The sequence below is a fragment of the Sebastes umbrosus genome, chromosome 24, assembly GCF_015220745.1.
Source record: "Sebastes umbrosus isolate fSebUmb1 chromosome 24, fSebUmb1.pri, whole genome shotgun sequence".
NCBI lineage: Eukaryota > Metazoa > Chordata > Actinopteri > Perciformes > Sebastidae > Sebastes > Sebastes umbrosus.
This window is the reverse complement of record NC_051292.1, coordinates 11,994,717-12,017,912: the sequence shown is the minus strand read 5'-3', so window position 1 is coordinate 12,017,912 and position 23,196 is coordinate 11,994,717. Positions and strand designations below refer to the sequence as shown.

Below are 23,196 nucleotides of genomic sequence, written 5' to 3'. Positions count from 1 at the left end.
GAAATATTAAAGGGGGAAAAGACTCCACGAGGTCAATCTGTTCTCAAGATGTGACCCAGAAACCTGGGCAGGTTATGCAATATAATCCACATCCTAAACGGAGAGGGTGTGGATCTACACACCAGCATTACAAGTCATAATTGTTAACTGCAGAGCGGAGCCCTTCTTTTTGAATCGCCGGGCCACTCCAGCAGGATTTGATTACGCTTTTTTTTTTGATAAAGTGGAATGTGACTTCCAAGCTATCTTTTTTTCTTTGTCGTGCATGCGTGATTAATACATCGCAAGAATGCAAATACCATGCGAAAGCAACGTGAAATTAGTTTGTGCGTACTGAGGAAGTACTTTCTGTTTCCTGTTAACCCTCTGAGACCCACAATAGTTTTTGTCTTTTTTTAGGGGAGGTACAGGGGGGTCTTTAGGGGGAGATAGCAGGTCAACAGTAGACGTCACATAGAAGTTGTGTACATCATCTGAAAGCTGGGAAGCTGAAGATTAATTTGAGATGCAGCTCAGCACTGTGTGTCAAGTTGTTCTAGTCATAAATCAGAAATAAACATGAAATGAATTGTGAAAGTGTATAAGGGTTTAGAACATATCAGTATATGATGTCCATCCCCATGCTCTGTTATGTCTCATAAGTTGTTGCAGCAATTTAGGGGTTGATACCATTTGTTACACAGATTTGGTGCTACATTTAACCGTCTTTTATCTATTGAGAATTGATAAAAAATGATCAATAATCCCTCTAAAATACCACATTAAGACACCAAGACCTCGAGGAACACCGGAGAAAAAACCATGCTGTGATTTGGTATCAAAGTCTTTTGACATTTGAAGCTCAGAAACCCTCTTATTGTCAATCTAGCTAGGAAAGCCATCCATCCTCTGAATGCTCTAGGTCTCTAGTTTGAGGCTGTAAAGTTTCATGAGGCTGTGATTATCCTAGAGGTCACCACAGGTCATTTTATACAGTGAGGTCAAATTTCACATTTATACTGCATTAAAAAAACTGCATGTGATTATCATAAAGTGGGCATGTCTGTAAAGGGGAGACTCGTCGGTACCCATAGAACCCATTTTCATTCACATATCTTGAGGTCAGAGGTCAAAGGACCCCTTTTGAAAATGGCCAGTTTTTCCTCTCTAAAATGTAGCCTAACTCTGGAGCATTATTTAGCCTCCTTCCCGACTAGGTGGTACCAATGGATTCTAGCTCTTAAAATGAACCTACTAGGAGAGCCTCTGAAAGACAGTAACGTCAGTCGGGATCGCGGGCGATTCTCAGAGGGTTAAGTTGCTCTACTCACTGGGTTTCTGATGTCATTTCCAGGAAATAGATCCGCTGTTTTGACACCACCAGCAGCGAGGGAACCTGCCCCGGCTCCCCAAATTTGACAGCTGACATCTGCGGGCACACAACAAAAAAAAGGGATGCATGACATCAAGCAAAAGTGACTTTATAAGGTGCTGTGAATACTGTCTTTTTTGCAGCATAATAAGGAGTAGTTTTTCACAAGCTCTGTAAGGGGTTTAAAATCAAAACCTCAAGACCGAGGTCTTTGCTTCATGTCCTCTAAAAACAACACAAGAAGTGAAAAGCACGAGTGAAACAGCGAGCAGCCCCTGTCACTGGATAAATAAACAGAACTAAGATGAATGGAGCGGGACCTCCTGTTTCCAGCTGTGGTTTGCTTGGTCCTGTTCCGCTCTCTGCTCCTCGTCCAGGTGTCCGACAGAGGAAAAAGCAATAGCCTGCTGATTTGAAGAGCTCCCAGGATGCAATGCGTATTAAACAGAGACAGCGGGGGGGGGGGGCATAAAACTCGAGAAGAAGAAGAGGATGGTGGGTTTGAACGGGCTCCCGGGAGATTTACTGACTGCGTTGGTCTTTGCTGACTGAGATGAAACCGCAGCAGAAGTGTTGCAGGTCTTGAAGCTGTCACCACCCATTAGGCTGGAATCCTTTAGGCCCGTCAGGGAGATATGTTAGACTCTTTAAAACCGCGATCATAAAAGAAACAATAACAGTAACATAAAAACATTATACTCCTACATTTAGGCGATCAGTCACAGACCGCTGTCACTGGCAATAATACTGTCTCCCTGCTTTAATATTAGCTCCAGTAAAGATTTAAAGGCCCTGAAAAAAGTCTATTTCTCAATCTGCTTCTTATTGTGAGTAATGGAGTCCTACATGAACACATTGTTTCCTGCCAAAGTTAGAAGAGTTTTGGTTATTTCGCACGATATTTCTGAATTTCTGCTTGTTGTATAACAAGGCGGGGCTCGGTTTGGACCAATCGGAGTTCAGCAACATTTAAAACAACATGTGATGACAGTTATATTGTAGTCAGCCAAGCCTGATCCACCCACACCCAAACAAACATGAGTTTAGTGTTAAACGTCATAAAAAAAAAAAAAAAACTTAAAGGCGCTAAATGCGGCTTTGGGAGCATTTCTATTGCCTCTCAACATGACGACAGCGAGCCGCAGCTTGCGGCTAACGTTGCTAACAGCGCTAAACAGTGGTGAAAGAATAAAAGAAAGAAGCTTGGATTACAACACACACAAAGGGAGAGTGACTTCATTCTCTGCTCAGGTAGACAATAGTTGTTTGATGCTATATTAATGCTTTGGATATCGAATTTAGCACCTTTAACATTTTGAAAAATACACTTGCCGAGAATTAGATGGGAGAATCTATTCCACTCTCACGTCTGTCTGTTAAATATAAAGCTACAGCCAACATCTGGTTAGCTTAGCTTAGCATAAAGACTGGGAAGAGGGGGAAACAGCTAGCCTCGCTCTGTCAAAATCTGTAAGGGTGCTCCGATCGATCATTATCGGCCGATATTCGTTCTCTGGTGGTCTCTATAAAGGCCGATCAGATGATGCAAAACATGCAAGACAATTTCTCTACATGCCGAGTTGTGTCTCTAAAGCCCCTTTTACACAGCCTGTTCAAGGCGGGACTTTTGCGCCGTTATTCTGCCTCACTGTTTTGTATAACTGACACAACCCAAATATCTAGCAGGCTAAATATCTGGACCTGTCAGGGAGCTACAGCCAATGAGAGCGCGAGACACTATAAATAGTAAAGGCGTGTAGATTAGTGGTGCAGCAGTTTGGTTTTGCATCCCTAGTGTGGATGTTGACGACAGGGAAAATTCTGCAGATGGCTTGAATAAAAGAAATCCTGTCTCGCGCATGGTATTAAGTCATTTACCGTGTCACTTCTTAAGTGTGTTTTCGTCACAAAACATAGTTTGGAGACCTAATCGGGGATTCCGCCCGGTGAAGGATCTTGTAGTGCGTAGCCCCGACTGTTACCAATCAGTCATGTAGTGTGAAAACCAACAACTTCAAGACCCGTGATTGGCTAATACTGCTTCCCAAAAATCCTGATCGGAGAACCCTTAAAAATCTTCTCACCAGCAGCTCTAAAGCTCACTAATCAACATGTTATATCTTGTTTAAACTGTACAAAAACTGTACTCACAATGTGTGGTTTCTTTAATTGTTAATTAATTATATTGTTGCATGAATATTTTACGTTACGGAGGAACACTTGAGAAGGGCTTTAATATGTGCTCGCCTTACTCTTACACACCTTGAGGAAAGAGTGAAGCTCGTCTTCCTCCTCGAAGACCTCCACGTCCAGGAAGAGCTGCAGCCGATGGTCCACCGCCTCGTAGTCCTCCGACAGCAGGTCCAAATCATCTGCGGACACATCGACAGTTGGTCAGACCTCAACACTGAAGATGGTGTTTGAGAGCAGTTAAAGCAAACATTCATGCCTATTATTAAAGGGACTATATGTATCTTTTTCTCTACTCTATTTATTCCCTCAAATGATATCTTGCATTAATAGCTGCGTTCCTGGCAGCAATGTGACGACTTACATATTTCTTGGCTTTTATGAAACAGATCTTTTTACTGCAGCAGCGTTAGCCAACGATCCCTCACGCAGAACGGTCTTTAAGAGCAATAAAATCCGGCCAGTGAACGGCAACGGAGGTTATATGAACATTGATGAATGGTTGCGGCTGATCAAAAGCGACAGGGCGCTGACCTGCAGAGGCCAAAACAAACCTCGACGTCTGTCATTTTGAAGAGTGCAAACAGAGATCGGATTAAACAACGCTCTTTGTAAAAGGTGCAGCAACACACACACACACTGATTTATCTTTAGAGACAAAGCACGTCTTCAGACAAGAAAATTAGGGGCTCTGCTGCACAACAATGGGTGCACTGTGTCACCAAAAAAAAGATCCTATATTGAGTGTCAGTCAGATTTTGGGATGAGTACAGTGTCTCCAGTGTGAGCCTGTGGTTTTCAGAGCGATGGATGACACGGCGTTGGCACTGCAGCTACACTATTATACAGAAAGCTATTATTACGACTCTCTTAAGGCTTTCATTCCTCTCCCATCACTTCCAGTAATGATTCCAATCTGTCTCGTCGCGCCATGTGGTTCATCTAAAAACGGCACACATGTGGGGGAAATCGGTTGTTGTCACAGAGATACAGAGCGCCTCCAAGGATTCCAAATACTTCCCCTTTCTCTGTTCACTTTCAATTAAGACTTAAATATACCTTCAGGAGAAGGCTGACGTAAACAGTTTATACTGCACGCCACAGTTGATGTGTTTTACAGTGACCATATGAACTGCAGAATCAAGTAATAAAATATCATTTATATTTTACTGCTGTTTGGGCTTTCCGCCAATAAGCAGTCCTGCCAACATCGCAATGTTATTTTGGATGTAAAAAAAATCGACAGCGAAGCCATTAACTGTTTCAGTTTGTTCCAGCTTTTTTTTTTTTTTTTACAAATGGGAGTTTTATTTCACTGAAAATGAAAAATCTTTCGGTTAATCTTGAAGACGTCACTTTAAGCTCTGAGACACTGGCTGCATACTGTTTCTTTTTACTTTTCAGTTCGTACTTCAGCTGCCCTTACAAAGTACATACTGTTGCATGCAGTATAAAATTACTGTTTTTGTCAATGGAGTCTGGTGGCTTTGAAGAGAGCATAGATAACGGCTTCAGTTCCCTGTCAGAAAAGGGATGTCTGACAGCAAGATAAAGCGGGGAAAATATTCTAAATATAGCATACATTTAAAATGATATTGATTTTTTTAGGTGGGCCTTTCTTTTAGTTAGCAAAAAAATACATTTTGCAGCTGTCAATGAGCGGTCATCTGCCTGTGCCCTCTCGGTGGCTCAGTAGACGCGACGTATCTCCGCTGTGCTGATTGTGGGTCAGAATAGCCAGACGTAGTAGGACATCCTGGTATTTTTGGCATATTGCATCTGACATACTATGTATTGGCACACACTGGATCTTTTTCTGGCATACTAAATAGTATGGTAGTATGGGTATTGGAACGCAACCACTGTTTTGGGGATTTTATTTGTTGACATTTTATACATCGCACTAGTGGTTTCCAATTGCTGGGGTGAAGTAAAACAAATGGGACAATGGGTCTCTAGTTGGTCATAAAAACATTACTTTTAGCAAATTTCCAGAGTAGCGCTTTTATTTTGAAGTAACGGCAACAACTTTTCTCTTTATAATTTTCAGCACTGCAGCTGTTTTGCACAAGTATTGCCCTGTTTTTGTTTTTTTGATAAGTCCCCTTTACGTACATGTTGTACCTGACACACCAAACCAACGGTCGGCCGTCGGACAATTTGGGGCCGTCAGTGCGGCCTAGTTCTTGCGGTGTGTCCCGCATCGTCGGTTCTAGTCTGCCCGAGTTTTTTCGGCCAATTCAGTATGTTGAATCTTGTCGGTGTAAGAAATCACTCTGATTGGCTGTTCAGCCTTAGCGAATCAGTGCACGAGACGAGAAGTGGTAAACACCATGAAGTAAAAACGCACCATTCGGAGTGGATCTTCCTGAAGGTTGGACTTCAGCTGGCGTTGCACCAGTAGCGGTGTAGTGGTAGCTCCCAACCAGATCCTCTTTACTTTGGCACTCTGTGTGGTAGGAGAGGCTGGAGGTATCACCCTGATCATCCCCGATGAAGAAGGAGCTTCCCTGGGCTGTGACGAAGGTGGGGTCTTCTGTGGCGGTGGCAGCTTCGAGGACGGGACTGCTGCTGAGACTGCCGTCTGTGTAATCATCCTGCTGCGATAAAGATGAAATGAGATTCTGGTTGAACAGTTTTGGAAATACATTACAGCAAAAAAGGGAAAACAGACAGAGGAGAAAGTGACCTTATTGGCACGCCGAGAGCTCTGGTTTATATCGAGGTGGTCGTCCTCACTCTGCGGCGTTGATGAGCGCTTGATGGGCGTGCTGCTGCGGGGAGTTGATTGGCCAGCCAGCTGGACCACATGATCGCTGCCACATTCTGGACAAATATTACAGCCTCCTGCAAAAGAAATTAGGAAAAAATACAGGAAGTTATTCCTAAAAAAACTCCATATTTGTGATGATGAAAACATCTCAATCGATGGCAATGAATAAGAGGTGGTCCCCCTTGTGGCCTTAATTGGTTATTGCAATAAAATGGTGATTGCAGATACTACCAAACCCAAAACGGTGTGGTATAATGAAATGTAACATAAATAATGATAGTAATAAATGATCATAAATTTAAAAAAGCAAAAGAGTACAACCTTAGACACAATCAAACGAACAACGATCAATCTCTACATAGAAAGAGGAGAACAGCGATGGCGTTACTGAAAGCATTGTCCGTTTTACGATGAGAAAACTAAACATTTTCAGGAAAATAATCACAGAGAACGAATATTTAAAGGTAACTTATTCCAATCAGAAGGAGCCTGAAACATAAAAGCTTTCTTAATAGTAATTTAAAACACCAAAGTCGCACAATAGCACAAACAAACTACAACCAATTGAGGCAGCGGCTGCTCTCTTAAAAGCTACCAGACTCCATTGACAAAAGCTGTAATTTAACCTCGCAGAACACAGGAGTTGCTGGTCTACCGCTGCATCCATCGGTTAGTTAGTTTGTGTTATTATGTGAATTTGGTGAATCCGAAATAACGCTTTAAAACACCAAAGTCACACAATAATACAAACAATAACCGATCACAGACCGGCAACTCCGTGTTCTGCTACGTAAAATTACTGTTTTTGTCAATGGAGTCTGGTGGCTTTGAAGAGAGCATTGTTTGACAGCAAGATAAAGCGGTGAAAATATTATAAATATAGCTTACACTTTAACTGATATTGATTTTTGTTTTGGTGGCTAAAATACGGCGTCTGTTTCTCCAAACTGGGAACGTGTCGACCGCCATCTACTGTAGGTAATACACTGACTATGGATAAGTACCTCATACAACCCCACTTAAAAACATCCGAACAATTCCTTTAAGGTTTAGTTATCCATAGAGTAAAGTTACTTGCCAGTCCTTAAAGAAATGGACAAGGTATAAATGCAGATAGCTTATTTTTAATTCATCTGTGGACAGTTTAAGGATTCTGACAACCAAATGCAAAAAAAAAAAAAGGACAGAAAACATGCCTTCATTCCTAACAAGTTTCATATGAGGAGGAAGTTTGTTTTTTGTATCCGCAGGGCATGTATTTCTGTTACCCACAAGCAAACAAATGTCTAACTTCAGACGCGTGCAAATGAAAAAGGTATTTACTGCCTCAAACACTAACATCAACACTAACAAAAGGAGCGTGGATCCAAGAAATCCCCAAAACATCTGTTCGAACAAAAGCCTGCTCGCAGTCTGTGCGTGCCGGAGCAGGTCTTAATGTTAGGTTTGGTGGAAAACGCTGGGAGGAGGCTTGCTGGAGCGAATGGATATTATCTGTCTGCTGCTATCTATAGAGGTGGGAACTCGGCGGAGCGGCCCGCTTGGCAGTGATAGAGAAGAGATAACTCCTGGGGTGCTTCGCTCGGGCCCTTCTCAAAACCAAATAAATGTTTGTTTTGGGAAAAAATGTGCAGCTACCAATGGGAGAATGATAGCTGAGAAGTGCTTTGACGTCAAATGTCTTTTTCTCTTATCTCCCAACTTTCAACAAACAGCTCACGTTGAAGTTGTGAAAGTACTGATTCTAGTGGAAACCATTCAAATGCATGTAGTGCTACACGTTTCAGGACGGTCTGAGAGGCTGAGCGTGACTCATCCGAGAGCTGTGCGTGACTCAGTACGAGGGATGAATCAGAGTCAAGGCTGTGGTGTGTGTGGGATTATTTGACAGATTCAGATGTAAACTAAAGACAAACATCACGTTGTTTGGCCAATTGTTTTAACCCCTTTTGCTTCACTCTGAACTTCAATGACAAGTGTATTTTTTTATTTTGTGCATGTGTACTGTGCCTCTAACAACTTGCCGGGGTCTACAGATGTCATTTAGTTGAAGATATACAGTTTTTCTGCAGATCAATAAACACTGACCCCGCCAAATAAACATATCAAATGAAAACAAAGAAAAGGAAAATAAAAAACTGCAGGCAGCTTTCACCAATTATGAAAATTTAAGGAATCCATTGGTAGCAACCATGTCATGCTAGGATGATGGGAAGGAGGCTAAACAACACTCCGAAGTTAACATCGTGGTGACCTCTAGGATACTCACAGCCTCAGGAAACTTTACAACCACAAACTAGAGACCTAGAGCATTCAGAGGATGGATGGCTTTTCCTAGCTAGATTGACAATAAGGGGGTGCCTGAGCAGTTTACACAACAGAAGTGCTCGCCATCTAATCGCCGAAAAATGCAATTCTTGCAGAAATCTCCAAATGTCAGAAGTTTTTGACCCCAGATCACAGCATGGCTTTTTTCTACGGTGTTCCTCAAGGTCTTGGTGTCTTAATGTGGTATTTTGGAGGGATTATGGATCATTTTTATCAATTCTCGAGTGGTAAAAAATGGTTAAATTTAGCACCGAACCTGTGTAACAAAATGGTATCAACCCAGAAATTGCTGCAAAATCTTATGAGACATAATAGAGCATGATGATGACCATCATATAATTCTATCATAACGTTCTAAGACCTTATACACTCTCACAAATTATTTTTAATTAATTAATTCATGTTTATGTATGATTTGTGACTAGAACAACTTCACACAGTGTTGAGCTGCATCTCAAATTAATCTCCAGGTTCCCAGCTTTCAGATGATGTACACCACTTTTATGTGACATCTACTGTTGACCTGCTATCTCCCCCTAAAGACTTAATGTCTCCCATAAAAAAAGTCATAAATGGGTCAATTGTAAAGAGGGGTGGAGTGGAAAAGGTTAAAAGTGAACATGTAGAGCAATATTTGTCCTATATATCACTCTCACCTTTCCTGTCATCATCGAACTCCGCCAGCTCCTCCTCATCCCGTTTCTCCACAGCCCCTCTCCTCCTCCTCGTTCTCCCCCCCGCCTCGTCCTCCTCCTCCTCCTCCTCACCGCCTTCTCTCTTGAGCGTGAACTCTGACCTGCAACGAAGGCACTGCAGACGAACACAGCTGGGGCGGAGCTCAGAGTCACGCTGCTGGTTTTCCTCCGCCACGCGACTCAGCACGTCTGTCAGCGCCTAGTCAGCAGAAAGTGAAGTTTTTACATTGTTGAGTAATCGGTCATTTTGGTCCCAGTCGACTATGATTTCTTTAGTCTGTCAGTCGTTTTTTATGCTTTTTTTTCATGCTGAATGACTTATTTTTGTCGCTTTTGTGTGATTCTTTGTGGAGAAACTTTACAGATCTGTCGATAAAATCAACTAATCGATTAGTCAACGAAATCGCATGAGTGTTAGTCGACAAAACTGAGCAACCAGTCGACCTGTCCGCGCACAAAACATGTTTGTCAGTTGAGAAAAGTTGGCCAAAGTTGACTTTTTGGCTGCCAGCTGTCTGATATGTACGGAAGCCCTGAGAGGCAAGAGAGAATATTTTTTTTTTCTTGTGATCCATTTTTTTAAGTGTGATCTAAATTATTTTCTCTCCTGCGTTTATGACTTAAGAACAGGTGGAAAAAATTTTTTGCCAGGATAATCTTTCGAAGTTTTTTTTTTTGGTCTGCGAAATGGGTAGAAAAAAAACATTTTTAGGCAGATTTTTTTTTTTTTTTTTTTTTTAAATCTGTGTAAAAACAGATACAACCCAGGTTAAGTCGAAGTCTAACGTTAGTTTACTTTAACGTTAGTTTGCATTGTGTTTTGTCACATTGTTTGAGGGAACGAACGATATAACGTTCGGTCACAAGGCATACTTGATGCAATCGTCGCTAAGGCTAACGTAGCTCCTCTGAGATAGAAGCTGTTATTTTTGTAATTTGGACAATCTAACCTGTGACAACACATTAGTTAAGGTTGTAAGGACTATGACTCTTCTTCTACCTGTTTTCAGTAAGAGGCAGAGAAAAAAAAAAGGAATTTAGAAAAATCATCAACATTTTTCGCTCAGAGGCAAAAAACTTAGAAAAATCTGCCTAAAATGTTTTTTTCTTTCACTTGTTTTCGGACAGGAAATAAAATAACTTAAAAAAATCTGCTTTAAAAAAAAATATTTTTTTCACCTGTTTTCACACAGAGGCAAAAAAGTAACTTAGAAAAATCTGCTTACATTTTTTTTTCTTCTTTCTACCTGTTCTTAGGTCATAAACACGGGAGAGAAAATAACTTAGATCAGACTTAGAAAATGCATCACCAGAAAAAAAAAAATTCTCGCTTGCGTTCCAGGGCTTCCGTAGATATGCCAGCTTCCTGATATTTTGGTCATGAAAAAAAAAAACATCTGTGTGGCAAGTACAACATGCACAGTAGGCTATTGTGCATGTTCAAAACTTTGCAGCTGCAAACTAGAAGCTGTAGGAGCTACATGGGGCTTTTCAAGGGGCCAAAAAACAGTAGGATAATCTGAGGAATAAATCATATCTGGTGCTGTTGGACATAATGTTTCTGTACTGGCACGAGCAGCTACATAAGGTTGAGTTGAAGCGGTTTTATACTTAAGCTATGTGTTATAATGTCTTATAAAACATAATTCATAAGTCCCTGACTGCTCACCACAAATCGGAAGACTTACTGGAATTCTGCGTTAAACTTATATCTGGCACACATTTGATGTTGCACAATATGAGCGGAGGACAAAAGTCATAAACAAGGCGGTAAACATGGTACAGAATGTGCTGCTGGAAGTCGATGTCATATTGGAAAAACACAGATAACAAGGTTTGAGTAGCGGGGAGCCTGCAGGGAGCGTGACCAGACTCGTACAAGAAGTCCTAAAGCAGAAGTCAGTGGGTGGGTGTTGTTCTCATTTAGGTGCTTTGCCTATGCCTATGCCTGTGGGTACATAGTTGTGAACTTGTGTGTCATCTTACGAGATACAAGATGACTGATGTTTCTTCCGAAAGGAGTCAAATCAAAAGGACTCAAGAGTGTGTGTGTGTGTGTGTGTGTGTGTGTGTTATTAACCTGCAGCGCCTGCTGTGGGTCGTCATCAAGCAGGACGTAGCGTCTCCTCCGTTTCTCCCTGCTGATGTAGTCGAACTGAAGCTCCACAGCTGGAAGCATCTCCTCTGTCTCCTGAGAGGAAAGACAGAAAATCAATACGGTTGAAATCAATATCACAATATGCAAAGTTTATTTAACAATGTTTAACATGCATCCTAAAAGATACACTGAGGAGGAAACTCATTTTATTCCTTAAGGAGAAGACTTAAGGGTGTTTTGTGCAACTGATTTTGTTTTAAGGAAACTTGGACTGGTGCAACCGTCCCCAGAACCTCACACCCCATCCCTCCATCTCTCACCCCTCGGGTCCAGGCAGCCTCCGTGGTCTCCACCCGGGCCAGGCTGCCCAGCTCCAATCGGCATCTCTCCCGGCCGCGCTGCATGTCCACCTCCAGCACCAGGCCCTGTTTGATGCGCAGGAACACCTCCCTCCTCCTCCTCTCCACCACCTGGCCTTCACCATCTTCTTCCTCTTTGTCAGATAGGACACCCACAAGTAGGGGGTGACACAGGTCCACTAGCGACAAAAAAGAAGGGGAACCATAAAACCCTTTTTGTGCTGATTTAGTTCCTCAGAAGTGTATTATATGCTACATCTTCTACCCTACCTCCTAGATCCTCCTCCTCTTCTTCCTCCTTGGTGCTCCCCCCTCCGGCCGACCTTTGGGACTCTGGACTCGGCCCAGGTGAGCTCGCCACCGGGCCGTCCACCGTGCTTTCCTCCAACGTGGACCGTGAGCTCAGCCCGGGCCACAGGAGGGTCGACTCCGTGTCCTGCTCTGCCTCCGCTGATGTCTCCAGTCTGGGCTCGGACGAGAGCAGCGGCGACGGGAGGACCTCTGGGACTTCCAGGGGCGGTGGAGACGGTGGACGCCCGGGGCTGGTCGAGGGACGTGTGGTGGCGTTAAAGCCGTTGGGGAGGGGCTGGTTGGCGATGGTGGAGGGGGAAGATCCATCTAGATGATGTTGGTACCTCAGCCAGTCCTCACCCAGCTGATCTCTGAAGCTGGACATGCGCTCAATCTCCTGCTTGTGGGGGAGGACGATGCCTGATGGAGGAATAACATATATGTTTTAGATGTTTTAATTCTTAGTCACCAACATTACATACAACTAGTAGTTAAAAGGAGTGAATTTAGATATTTGGATGCATTTAAAAACCCACTCTGTGAGGAGGAGAGCTGCCTGGGCTCGTAGTCTGTGTCACTGGGCTCGGATATGCTGGCCCTCCGCACTTTCACCTTACTCTGAAACACAAAACGGTTTGGAAATATGTCACTGCGTTCCACAGTCTAGATCAGTGTTTCACAAACTTATTTTTCTGGGGAAGTAAAAAAATTGTGCGCAAATGAACATTGCTGACCATTCTTACTGCCATTTCTGCATCACCTTATATTATCTTGAATCGGTAAACCAGTCGTTTCAAAAGAGATATAGGCTGCGGTCTGACGTGCTAATGTCTTTTCCTAACCACTTGTCCTTGACCTCGATGGAAAACGTCATGACGTCAAGGAAAGATGTGAAGGAGGATTCAGAAGGACTTAGGAAAAGACAACCGTGATTGTTTTTACATACTATACTGTGACAATTTTTGACATACTATACTATGACATTTTTATGATTTGTTTTTACATACTATATTATGACTATTTTTTGACATACTATACTATGACTTTTTTTTTTTTACACAATATACTATGACTTTTTAGGATTTTTTTCGACATACTTTTATTTCCCTATGACTTTTTAATGATTTTTTTGACATACTATATTATTACTATTTTTCTTTACATAGTATTCAATTACTTTTAATGGTTGGTTTTTGCGACATACTACACAGTTTTTTTTTTATAATTATTTTTTTTTTTTTGTGATGCGGGTCTGCCGTGGTGAAACTACAATGTTCTGAAGAAGGACTACAAAAGGCGCCGCTTCCTCCCGTACGTTCTTAAATAGCTCTTTCAGTGACAGGCTCCTTCTGCTGCTGGAACACTTTACATCAACAGATAATAAAAAGATCATCTGACCTTAAACGTGGACAACCGGTGAAAAATATGACTTCATTACCAAGGTTGGAATTAAAAAGAAAAAAAAAAAAGAATATTACAAAAAATATTGAGTTGATTGTTCGAGTTATAGAGAAGAGGTAAGACCATGTGTACTCCTTTTCACACATGTAATATTTATTTATGTTGATTATTTGTTTGCTATATGTTCATTTAATTCGTTACTTAGGTATTTGTTACATGTTCGAAATAAATAATTAATTAAAAACAAAGTGAAATGGTTGTCACTGTCCACTCATATTCATCAACATGAATCCCAATTAGTATATGACTGTATGAAGATAATATGCAAGATATTGTTTGTTTTCATGAACGGCAGAATGGTGCGTCGCAAGGAATTGTGGGGCGGCATTATCTCCTCTCCTTTGGTAAAGGATGGTCAAGTGTATCCTATGCCAGAGGAGATAAGAAAGGAAGGATGGAAGCACCTTTCCTTAGCATTTAGAGAATTCAAACAGCTCTTATCACGGCTGCTACTGATATACATCCGGGTCATTTCCGTCTATTAGGAACCTTCCTAAGCATAAAAAAAACTTTTCGACCGCAGCCATACGTTTGATAAATCACAACTTTGTTTTATGCATGTGTTAAAACATACACACATGTTAAATACTTTATAAATGAGACCAAATGAATGCATTTAGGCGGAGTTAACAAGCTCATCTCATTAGTAAAACAAACAGAATGTACACCAGCCTTTCATATTAGATTCAATGTTAGGAGTAGGCTACAATTATCAGACCAATACGGACGTTCAGGCTCCCTCATGTGGCTCAAATGTGAACTGCAGATATAAATGTTAAATAAAAGACGATGGAAAGAAAGATTTAGTTATCATGTAGGACATATTTCACATCACAGAGGAAGACTCCAAACGCATTTTAAAACAACTTCTAACCTTAGATTTCTTCCTCCGAATGTGCGAGACCACTTCTCCGACTGACATGCTGTCACTCAGCTCCCCGGCACCGCTCGACACTTCTTGGTTGCTCCGTTCTGGTTGCACGGCAACTGGAGGGGAAGTCTGCACCTGGACGATCAGCTGACCTGGTTTTGGCAGAACCTGCAGAAGAGAGCGGGTCTTATATTAGACTTATAACTCAGAAATGTCTGCTTCAGTATCAGTAAGAGAGTTAAAAACCAACAGTTTGCTCCACTGGGATGATCATATTTTGATTGAAAACTTACTGATAACTCAGACGAGGTCAGCTGGTTACCGTCAAGTTTGAGCTGGAAAGAAACACAACAAAAATGATGTTGTGTAGAAACACCTTTGAGTTCACACAGTGGTAGACAGGAAGCTGTTTTGGAGCCGTTCTGTATGTTTGGAGAGGCTGCGCTTTCAGATAAATCAAGACATACAGTATAATTCCGTTGTTGATACAAAGATGAGCAACAGCTGCTATAACTGGAACGGCATGTTTTCAGATCACAGATCCCGTTGGAAAGTGAACAGCTTCCCACAAACTTTGTTTTTTTTATTCTATGTTTTTTAGACCATGCGATCTGCTTCTCTTTTTAGCTGCTGTGGTATACTAGAGCTGCAACGGTTAATCCATTGGTTGTAAACTATTTAGTTTAAATTAGTCGGCAATTATTTTGATATTCGGTTAAATCGGTTGAAGTCATTTTTGAACAAAAAAAAAGTCAAAAATCTCTGATTCCAGCTTCTTAAATGTGAATATGTTCTGATTTCTTTCCTCCTCTATGACAGTAAACTGAATATCTTTGAGGTTGTGGAAAAAACAAGACATTTGAGGACGTCATCTTGGGCTTTGGGAAACACTGATTGACATTTTTCCCCATTTTATAAACCAAACAACTAATCGATTAAGAAAATAATCATCCGATTAATGGACAGTGAAAAGAATCAGTTAGTTGCAGCCCCCTTTTAATCATTTGGTTTCAAAAAAATGTCAGAAAGTAGCGAAAAATGTCCATCACAACTTCCCATAGTCCAAGGCGATGTCTTCAGATATCTTGTTTTGTGCATCCAACAGTCCAAAAGCCAAAGTTATTCAGTTTAACATCTTAGTAAACTAAGAAACCCAGCATAAATTCACACATGAGAGGCTGGAAATGGTGAATTGTGGGCATTTTTTGCTTAAAAAATGACTGGAATGATCAATCAAAATGTATCAAAATCAAAATAGTTGCCAATTAGATTGATACACAGATTACATGACAATGAAAATAATCATTAGTTGCAGCCATAGAGCTGAAACAATTAGTTGATTGACAGGAAATTACATGCAACTATTTTGATAATTGATCTATTTAACGGATTCATAGTTCTAAAAATGACTTATAGGGAAAAGTATTTATGGGTTGTTTTGCATCTATATGATTTAGGGCTACAACAAACAGTTATTTCAAATTAAACTTAAATTTTCACTATTTTCCGACACGTTATACACCCAACAATAAATCTAGAAAATATTCAGCAGGTTATTTGATGATGAAAATAATCGGGAGTTGCGGCCCTACATGCATAATCATTTTTTTTTTTAGTGCTTCAGCATTCTGCAAGTTTGACGCACGAAATACACGTCTAGCTAGAGTCATTACTCACTCTACGGTTTGCAGCCTTTGGGGAGAGATGTCGGACGGTGCAGGTGCGGTGGGTCTTCTGGAAGAACAGCGGGTTGCCCTTCAGGTTGAGCTACAAGAAGATATGACATTTTAGAGAGAGAGTTTAGAGAGTTGGTCTCAAATATTTGAAGAAAAATCAAAAGATATACTTCTGCATGTGTTTCCTTACTTTGTTGAGGCAGTGCAGCAGGGAGAGAGGAGCCAGCTGGGAGTGCTCCAACAGGAGGTTGTAGGCCAGGTCTAAGTGCTGGAGGGAGGACAACTGCTCCACACCTTGTTTAATCAGACAGCATAAACAACATAAATGCATGAACATAAAAGGAAAGCTGCAGCTCAGTTATCAAATTTGATCTAATTCCCATCCAAACAGGCAGGTGTAAGGTTATCTAACGCTCCACTGTGGGATGATAAACAACATCCAAGACAAGCAGAAGGACTACCAAAACAGTGCGCGGTGATCAGCTTCCTGTTTTTCCCAGGTTTTTTTTTTAGGTTTCATTGGCTCGTTCCTCTTTGAGCTCTGTGATATTATTGGCTGACAACTCTTGTGTTTAAAAAACAAGATGAGAAAACTCCAGAGGCCTGTACTACGAAGAGAGTTCAACATACCCAGGAGCAGGTCAGGTGTTCAGCATAAGTTACCATGGCGATCTACCCCGGTAGGAAGTGATCCACCTTCGTAGGACGGAAAACCCTGAAGGGGTTAACCCTGAAGTTACCTCGCTAACCACAAACCCTGCTTCGCAGCACAGGCCTCTGGGACTGTCTGTATCAGTCGACTTTACCGTTAATAGTCTCCAGTTCATTGTTCCTGAGGATGAGTGTGAGGAGTTTGGCCCTGGCGCTCAGGCCCAGCGTTGGCGCCCTCTGCAGGCAGTTGTAGCCCAGGTTCAAGTGTTCCAGTTCACTCAAGGGCTGAGAGAAAAGCAACGAGGAAATAAGACGTCGCCGGAAGCAGAACAAGGTATTCAAGCAGGAAATATTTATATATATATATATAGTTGAATTATAATAAAACAAACCTTTAGAAATTCAGCGCACTCCTGAATCTTGTTATGGCTTAAATCTAAGGACTTCAGGACGTTCAGTAAACTCTATGAAAGAAAGAGAAGGTTGAAGTCAGGTGAAGATAAATAAGTCATGCATCTTGATGAGGATGCATGTTAAACTCACCAGTGACTGGTCAAGGCAAACAATGGAGTTGTAGCTAAAGTTGAGCGTGTGCAGTTCCAGCCAAGGCAGCGCAGAGCTCAGGTCGCCTCCACACAGGGAAAGCAGCTCCTAAGAAAAACACACACACACACACACACACACACAGTATATCACTTCGCCTTTGACTCTTTTATAGCAAGACATGCCATAAAAACACTCAGTGACACAATATACTGCCAAATGAGAGTACCTCCAGGGAGCTGACGCTCTTTGAACATGTGAAGACCTCCAACTGGGAGTAGACTCCTCGAAGTCCCTCTAGACAGTGTGGAGGGACTCGCTTCAGCTGGTGAGGAAAAGAAACAAACTTATAATGTTCATGTTTTCAGACAGAGAGAGGGGATAAGTGATGGGAAATTGATGAAGAAGCAGGGATGGCGTAAAAGAGACTGAAGGGATTAATCATACCTCCAAACACTTCAAAGACTTGAACGGGAAGATTTTCACCACGGAATGAAGTCTCACCCCCGTCGGGTTGATGAGCTGCGTTAAAAAAATCAAGACACACAACAACATGTCATGAATAAGAACTTCAGCAGGGTATAAATAGAGATACGACATAGAGATTAGAGGCTTTTTTAAATAGTAAAAACAGGTCACATGGAAACCACCTTATCAAGTTTTTAGGGCCCCTGCTCACCTTGAGGGAGATGGTCTTCTGCAGGACGTCAAACAGGAACTGCAGCTGTAGCAGGGACGCCGTGTCGGCAGGGTGGGAGGGCAGCGCCAGGAAGCCGTGCTGCTGGCTCCTGGACAGCAAGTACTGTTCAAACAGCCTGGTGAGCTGCTGCAAGCTGGCCGCCGGCAACGTCAGAGTGCTGCTGCCGTCCAGCACCAAGTCGCCTGGAGGTCGGGAGAGACAAGTCATTTAACTCTGACTTCGTTGAACGAATATATCTAATTGTGATTATTTTGACTGATATTGCATTTGCGATATTAGAAGTAATGATTATTTTTACATCATTATTCTCATTTTAATTTAAAAAATATATTATATTTATATTTATATATATTATGGTGTGATTTTAGCGGGGATCTGTACCAAACAAAGATGTTTTCTTAAGTCTGTAGAACATGATGTGTAGGTCAGGACATCTCTGCAGCACCACAATATTTAATTTCAAATCATATTTTTGACACACATTTCTCCTTTAACAAATATTGTGCCTTTTGTGATTTGAAAAATTTCAATAAGCCGATATTGCGATTTCGATAAAAAGTTTGATTCATTGTGCAGCCCTAATTTCAATCCACAGCGAATTATAACAAGTAGCAAAAAGCATTTCACACGATTGTACTTGTATAACCAGCGTGAGAATAAACATCTTGAATCTTGAGATTGCTATAATAATAGTGTCACTTAGTGATGAACTGAATTCATTAATTTCATTCACCTATATATAATATAATATCAGATAAATCCATAGCTGTTCAGATATCTCTGAGCAAGCAGGAGCAAAGCACATCCATATCAGACTTTCATAAGTACAAAGAAAGACTCTTTCCGATATCAGGCTTTCCCACAAAGGACATATGGAGCTCTCGTTGTCTTAATAAGAGCCTGTCTGAGTGAATAGACCCACTGAATTCTTTACAGAAATTAAATGTAAACTCCAAGATGTTGATTCCCTCTCTGACCAAAATAAAATACATCTACTTGGAGAAAATAGTGTCATCGGCATAGAAGCTGCAGGATATGTCAGTGCATGTCACAGCCTAAGAGACAACAACAACAACAACACAAAATAGATGTAACTCACACTCTGCCTTTTATTTACTCCTCTGCTTCATGTTTTTTTTTTTTTTTTACATTTATCCTTTGATATGGCAATATATTGTTATTAATTGTTTTTTATTTGTTTGTTTGTTTTATTGACACAACAAACATGAATTACTTCTTTATTTTTTTCTTCCATTTACATGCATGCTTTTTTAAATATATATATATATATATATATATATAAAAATAAAAATAAAAATATATATATATATATGTATATATAAAAATAAAAATAAAAACATATATATATATATAAAAATAAAAATAAAAACACATATATATATATATATGTGTTTTTATTTTTTTTATTTATTTTTTATTATTATTGAATTGACGCTTTGGCAGTATTGTTCACCTGACAGTCATGATCAATAGAGCAAATTGAATTGAAGTGAGTGTCTGTGTATCATCACTGTAACATACCATCATTTCTGAGGAGTGTGGCCAAGCTGTGTACCAGGGAGGACTGGCCACTAGGAGGCACAGCCATCCTGAAACCTTTCAAACAAGACATTAAGATGTTAGCACGACAATATATGAACAGAAACACGTGCACATGTTCCCACTTCAGCAGCTGATACACATACATGCATTACACTTACTGCAGTTAGCTCAGCTAATGTAGCTACACTAGCTCACCAGTTTCCTGGTAGCCAAAGCTAAAAGCGACCTACCTGTGCAGTGACAGCCACAAAACGGACAGCTAACATACAGTTCTACTACGCGAAGGCAGGTTATGTCGTTGTAGTAGAAGGAAAACAACGTTTCGGCGGGTATTAGTGTGTTTCATAGTGCAGCGCTCGGAGATGTTGACATTTCTGTTCGTCACATGACGCCTTGGCCAAAGCCTCTACGGTGGCCCCGACGTGCCAAAAAAAAGGATGAGTCACTCAAAATAAGTCGCAACATCTCCTCTACCCATATTGTTTAACCCATTAGTCTTTTGTATGCTGATGTGTATGTATGTGCATATGTAATTTTATGAATATGTATATGCTTGTTTCTTTATTTTCCTATTCTATTGTTTTTTCTATTATGTTTCATTGTATTCTGCTGTGATGTGAATTTCCTTGTAAATTTGGGCTTGAAAAGTGCTATATAAATAAAATTATTATTATTATTATTATTATTATTGTCCACTATTAAATAAAGGAAGAAATTACTATAATTAGAGCTTCATTGCTCACTGATTGAAAGACACAAATGTGAGAAACTAGCTTATAAAAAGTCAGAAAAATTGCCCTTCTTCAGTGTTTTTCCCCCTATGGACTCAACAAAACTGCTTGACAAAAAACAGAAAACATTTACATAAAATTAACATTAGATTAATATAAAAATAACACTAAATGAGTTGATTTCTGTGCTGTTTTTACATTGTAGGTTGGTGGTATTGCTCTTGACTCATTAGTGCCACAGGGTGGCGCACTCTAACAAGGATCCCAGACTTCACAACACACCCAGACATGATGACATAAGTGCAAATGAAAATTGACTCCTCACTAAGACCAATAAAGACACTGAATCCATCCAACCATGCATATGTTACATGCATGAGTGGTTAACATAGCAGTATTTTGTTCTTTTTTTGCAGCCAGAAGCAAACATCAGGTCTTTGTTTCAACCTTAAAGCCAGACACAATTTATAATGTTGCATGCATGGAGTCAACAGAGCCCTATACTAGATCTTTTGTGCCTCCCAGCTTTTCAGACCCAAGCAGTACGGCACAGTCTTCGTGGTGGATGAGGTTTTAATAAATGCCAGCTGTCAAATTTACCAACCTGCCTGTTGGCAGCTGATGGTCAAGCCATATCCGAGTCATGGCACCAATAAAAAACAGAGCTGGGTAGCTGGTTGGCCAAGGAGCAGAGGTGGAATGAAACCACATACATTTACTCAAGTACTGTAATTCAGAGGTACTTTACTTGAGTATTTCCATTTCCTGCTACTTTATACTTCTACTCCACTACATCTCAGAGGGAAATATTGTACTTTTTACTCCACTACATTTATTTAACAGCTTTAGTTACTCTGCTGATTAAGATTTTACATTAAAAACATTCAATCAGCTTCTAAAATACAATAAACCAGTGGCAATCTTTTTGTTTTGTGACCATTTCCCCTTTAAACGTCTCAAATATTTTCATTTAAATAATAGTGTGAGGCTTTTGATAATAATACTTCTGTACTTTTACGTAAGTAGGATTTTGAATGCAGGACTTTTACTTGTTGTGAACTACTTTTACATTGTTGTATTGGTACTTTTACTGATGTAAAAGATCTGAATACTTTTAGAGAATGCTTACTTTGCATTCCTGAAGTAGTGATTCTGCATAAAGCAGATTAAACCAAGTCTAAAACGTCTTGTTTTGACCACCTGAAATGGCTATTAGAAGCTTAGAAGGTATCAACTTTGTTACAGGAAAAACAGGGATGTCTGTGAATAGTGCAATGCTGACATCAGCATATAACCAGGCTGAGAGCTTCAACTTCTGGACTGCAAACCCACGCATTAACTGCACACATCAGGAGAGCAGTTTTCAGCAGGTCTTTATTTTGTTTCATTGGGGGAATACGTAACGCCGTGGTTCCATAACAGATACAAAGATCTGCGTGAGCAAATAAAGCAGGAACTTTCCTAATTTGCACATGCATCACTTGTTGCTAGGCAGCAAACAAACACACACTAATACTAAAAAACACACACATAAGCATTTTTCCATTTGGGACTTGTGATGCGGACATTTCCATGTAAGGATTTATGTACTGTAATTTGGTAAACATTTCCATTCGGTGAGATGTTGCACATTGCACCAGTTTGTGCATGCATGAAAGCTTTTGACAGTTTCCTTACCCGTATGAACTCTCGCAGCATTGCGTTCAAGTCGAAAAATGTTGCACAGGACATTTTAGTTGAGGATATAAACACTCAATCCAGCTGTTTAGTTGCTGTACTTCATTTTATGCAGACCCACTAATCAGATGACGAATTACTTTTCCAACCCCCCGACTCATTGCCTCTACTTATCTAATCAGTAGTCCAAGCAAAGGGAGCCTTAATTAAGTATAATCAAAGCCAAACACTAAACAGTGCACTCATTCATTATCAAAGCCTGAAAAATGAACACGAGGACGTCTTTAGGGACCTGTTTCAGTTGATAAGAGCCAAAATTACTGTTGTGTTTGCTTTAGGAATATGCATTTTGGATTTAGAGAAAAATGATTAAGCTTTAAGCTGCAGTGTTTGCAGCGCTGTTACTTATAAACAGGCTGCTGCCAATGTTGCAGCCGTCTTCCAGAAGGCATGCTGTGAAGCCGAGCAGCTCAAAATTAGGCCTATAGTTAGTGGTTTAAGTCACCGCGGGATCGATTAGAATTCAAATATTTGGCCTTTTCTGAGAGGTTATTTTGGACTGAGGCAGAATATCAAAGCGTAGATGATTTTTTTTTAATGTTTACAGTTTGATATTTCATTTTTTTCAGCATCAGGCTCATATAAATATACACATTCATGCTGTATATGAATTGTAATGGGCTAGAACTTTATCTTAAAGGTACAACGTGTAGGATTTGGCGCCATCTAGTGGTGTGGTTGCAGATTGCAACCAACTGAGTACCCCTCTGCTCACTCCTCCCTTTCCAAGACTGCGGTAACGTGAGCCGCCGAGTGCAAAACTGTGTCCATCCTTACCCTTAATACTTTAGGAGCACCGGAAGTAAGATGGGGACTGGCGGTACTACAGTTTTGCGTGTCGAAGAATTACGGTGGTCTTCAGGTAACGTAAAAACGTGAAACACTCTCTGGAATCAGTGTTTGGTTTGTTCCCGCGTGTCATTTGTACGACATGTATCCTGTACTGACTGCAATGTAAACACATCCGCATATAAATGCTACAGTAAGAGATAATGACATAGTATAAAAAGTGAGAAAGACGGCTAGTAGGTAGGTGGGTGAGTGAAGGGTCCAACAAACACTGGACTTTTAGCCAGGAGACCCGGGTTCTAGACCGTTGTTGACCGGTGTTTTACGTTAGTGACGTTTGTTTGTCACATGTTTTTCGTCGGCGTGTTTTCCGTAGTTGTTTCCGTACG

The 23,196-nt window shown here is 40.7% G+C and overlaps 1 protein-coding gene across 4 annotated transcripts in view; it reads right to left on the bottom strand.

The window, feature by feature from the left end:
* LOC119483768 (serine/threonine kinase 11 interacting protein) overlaps positions 1 to 19,955 on the bottom strand; it is a 32,669-nt gene extending 12,714 nt beyond the window's left edge. For 3 of the 4 annotated variants that reach the window (XR_005205791.1, XM_037762218.1, XM_037762220.1), the window contains exons 1-21: positions 19,781 to 19,955; positions 19,530 to 19,604; positions 17,967 to 18,169; positions 17,735 to 17,809; positions 17,517 to 17,612; positions 17,288 to 17,395; positions 17,137 to 17,208; positions 16,900 to 17,029; positions 16,284 to 16,387; positions 16,095 to 16,184; positions 14,711 to 14,752; positions 14,421 to 14,585; positions 12,622 to 12,703; positions 12,065 to 12,505; positions 11,756 to 11,973; positions 11,418 to 11,528; positions 9,299 to 9,536; positions 6,231 to 6,388; positions 5,892 to 6,141; positions 3,614 to 3,723; positions 1,311 to 1,408 (exon numbers count right to left, since the gene is read on the bottom strand). Coding sequence is in view for 3 of the 4 variants with exons in the window: in XM_037762218.1 (XP_037618146.1) it covers positions 1,311 to 1,408; positions 3,614 to 3,723; positions 5,892 to 6,141; positions 6,231 to 6,388; positions 9,299 to 9,536; positions 11,418 to 11,528; positions 11,756 to 11,973; positions 12,065 to 12,505; positions 12,622 to 12,703; positions 14,421 to 14,585; positions 14,711 to 14,752; positions 16,095 to 16,184; positions 16,284 to 16,387; positions 16,900 to 17,029; positions 17,137 to 17,208; positions 17,288 to 17,395; positions 17,517 to 17,612; positions 17,735 to 17,809; positions 17,967 to 18,169; positions 19,530 to 19,596 (2,858 nt within the window). In the remaining variant the exon portion in view is untranslated. The remainder of the gene's footprint in view (positions 1 to 1,310; positions 1,409 to 3,613; positions 3,724 to 5,891; positions 6,142 to 6,230; positions 6,389 to 9,298; positions 9,537 to 11,417; positions 11,529 to 11,755; positions 11,974 to 12,064; positions 12,506 to 12,621; positions 12,704 to 14,420; positions 14,586 to 14,710; positions 14,753 to 16,094; positions 16,185 to 16,283; positions 16,388 to 16,899; positions 17,030 to 17,136; positions 17,209 to 17,287; positions 17,396 to 17,516; positions 17,613 to 17,734; positions 17,810 to 17,966; positions 18,170 to 19,529; positions 19,605 to 19,780) is intronic. The other variant, XM_037762219.1, reaches the window with a different exon arrangement.
* Between the last annotated feature and the right edge of the window lie 3,241 nt (positions 19,956 to 23,196).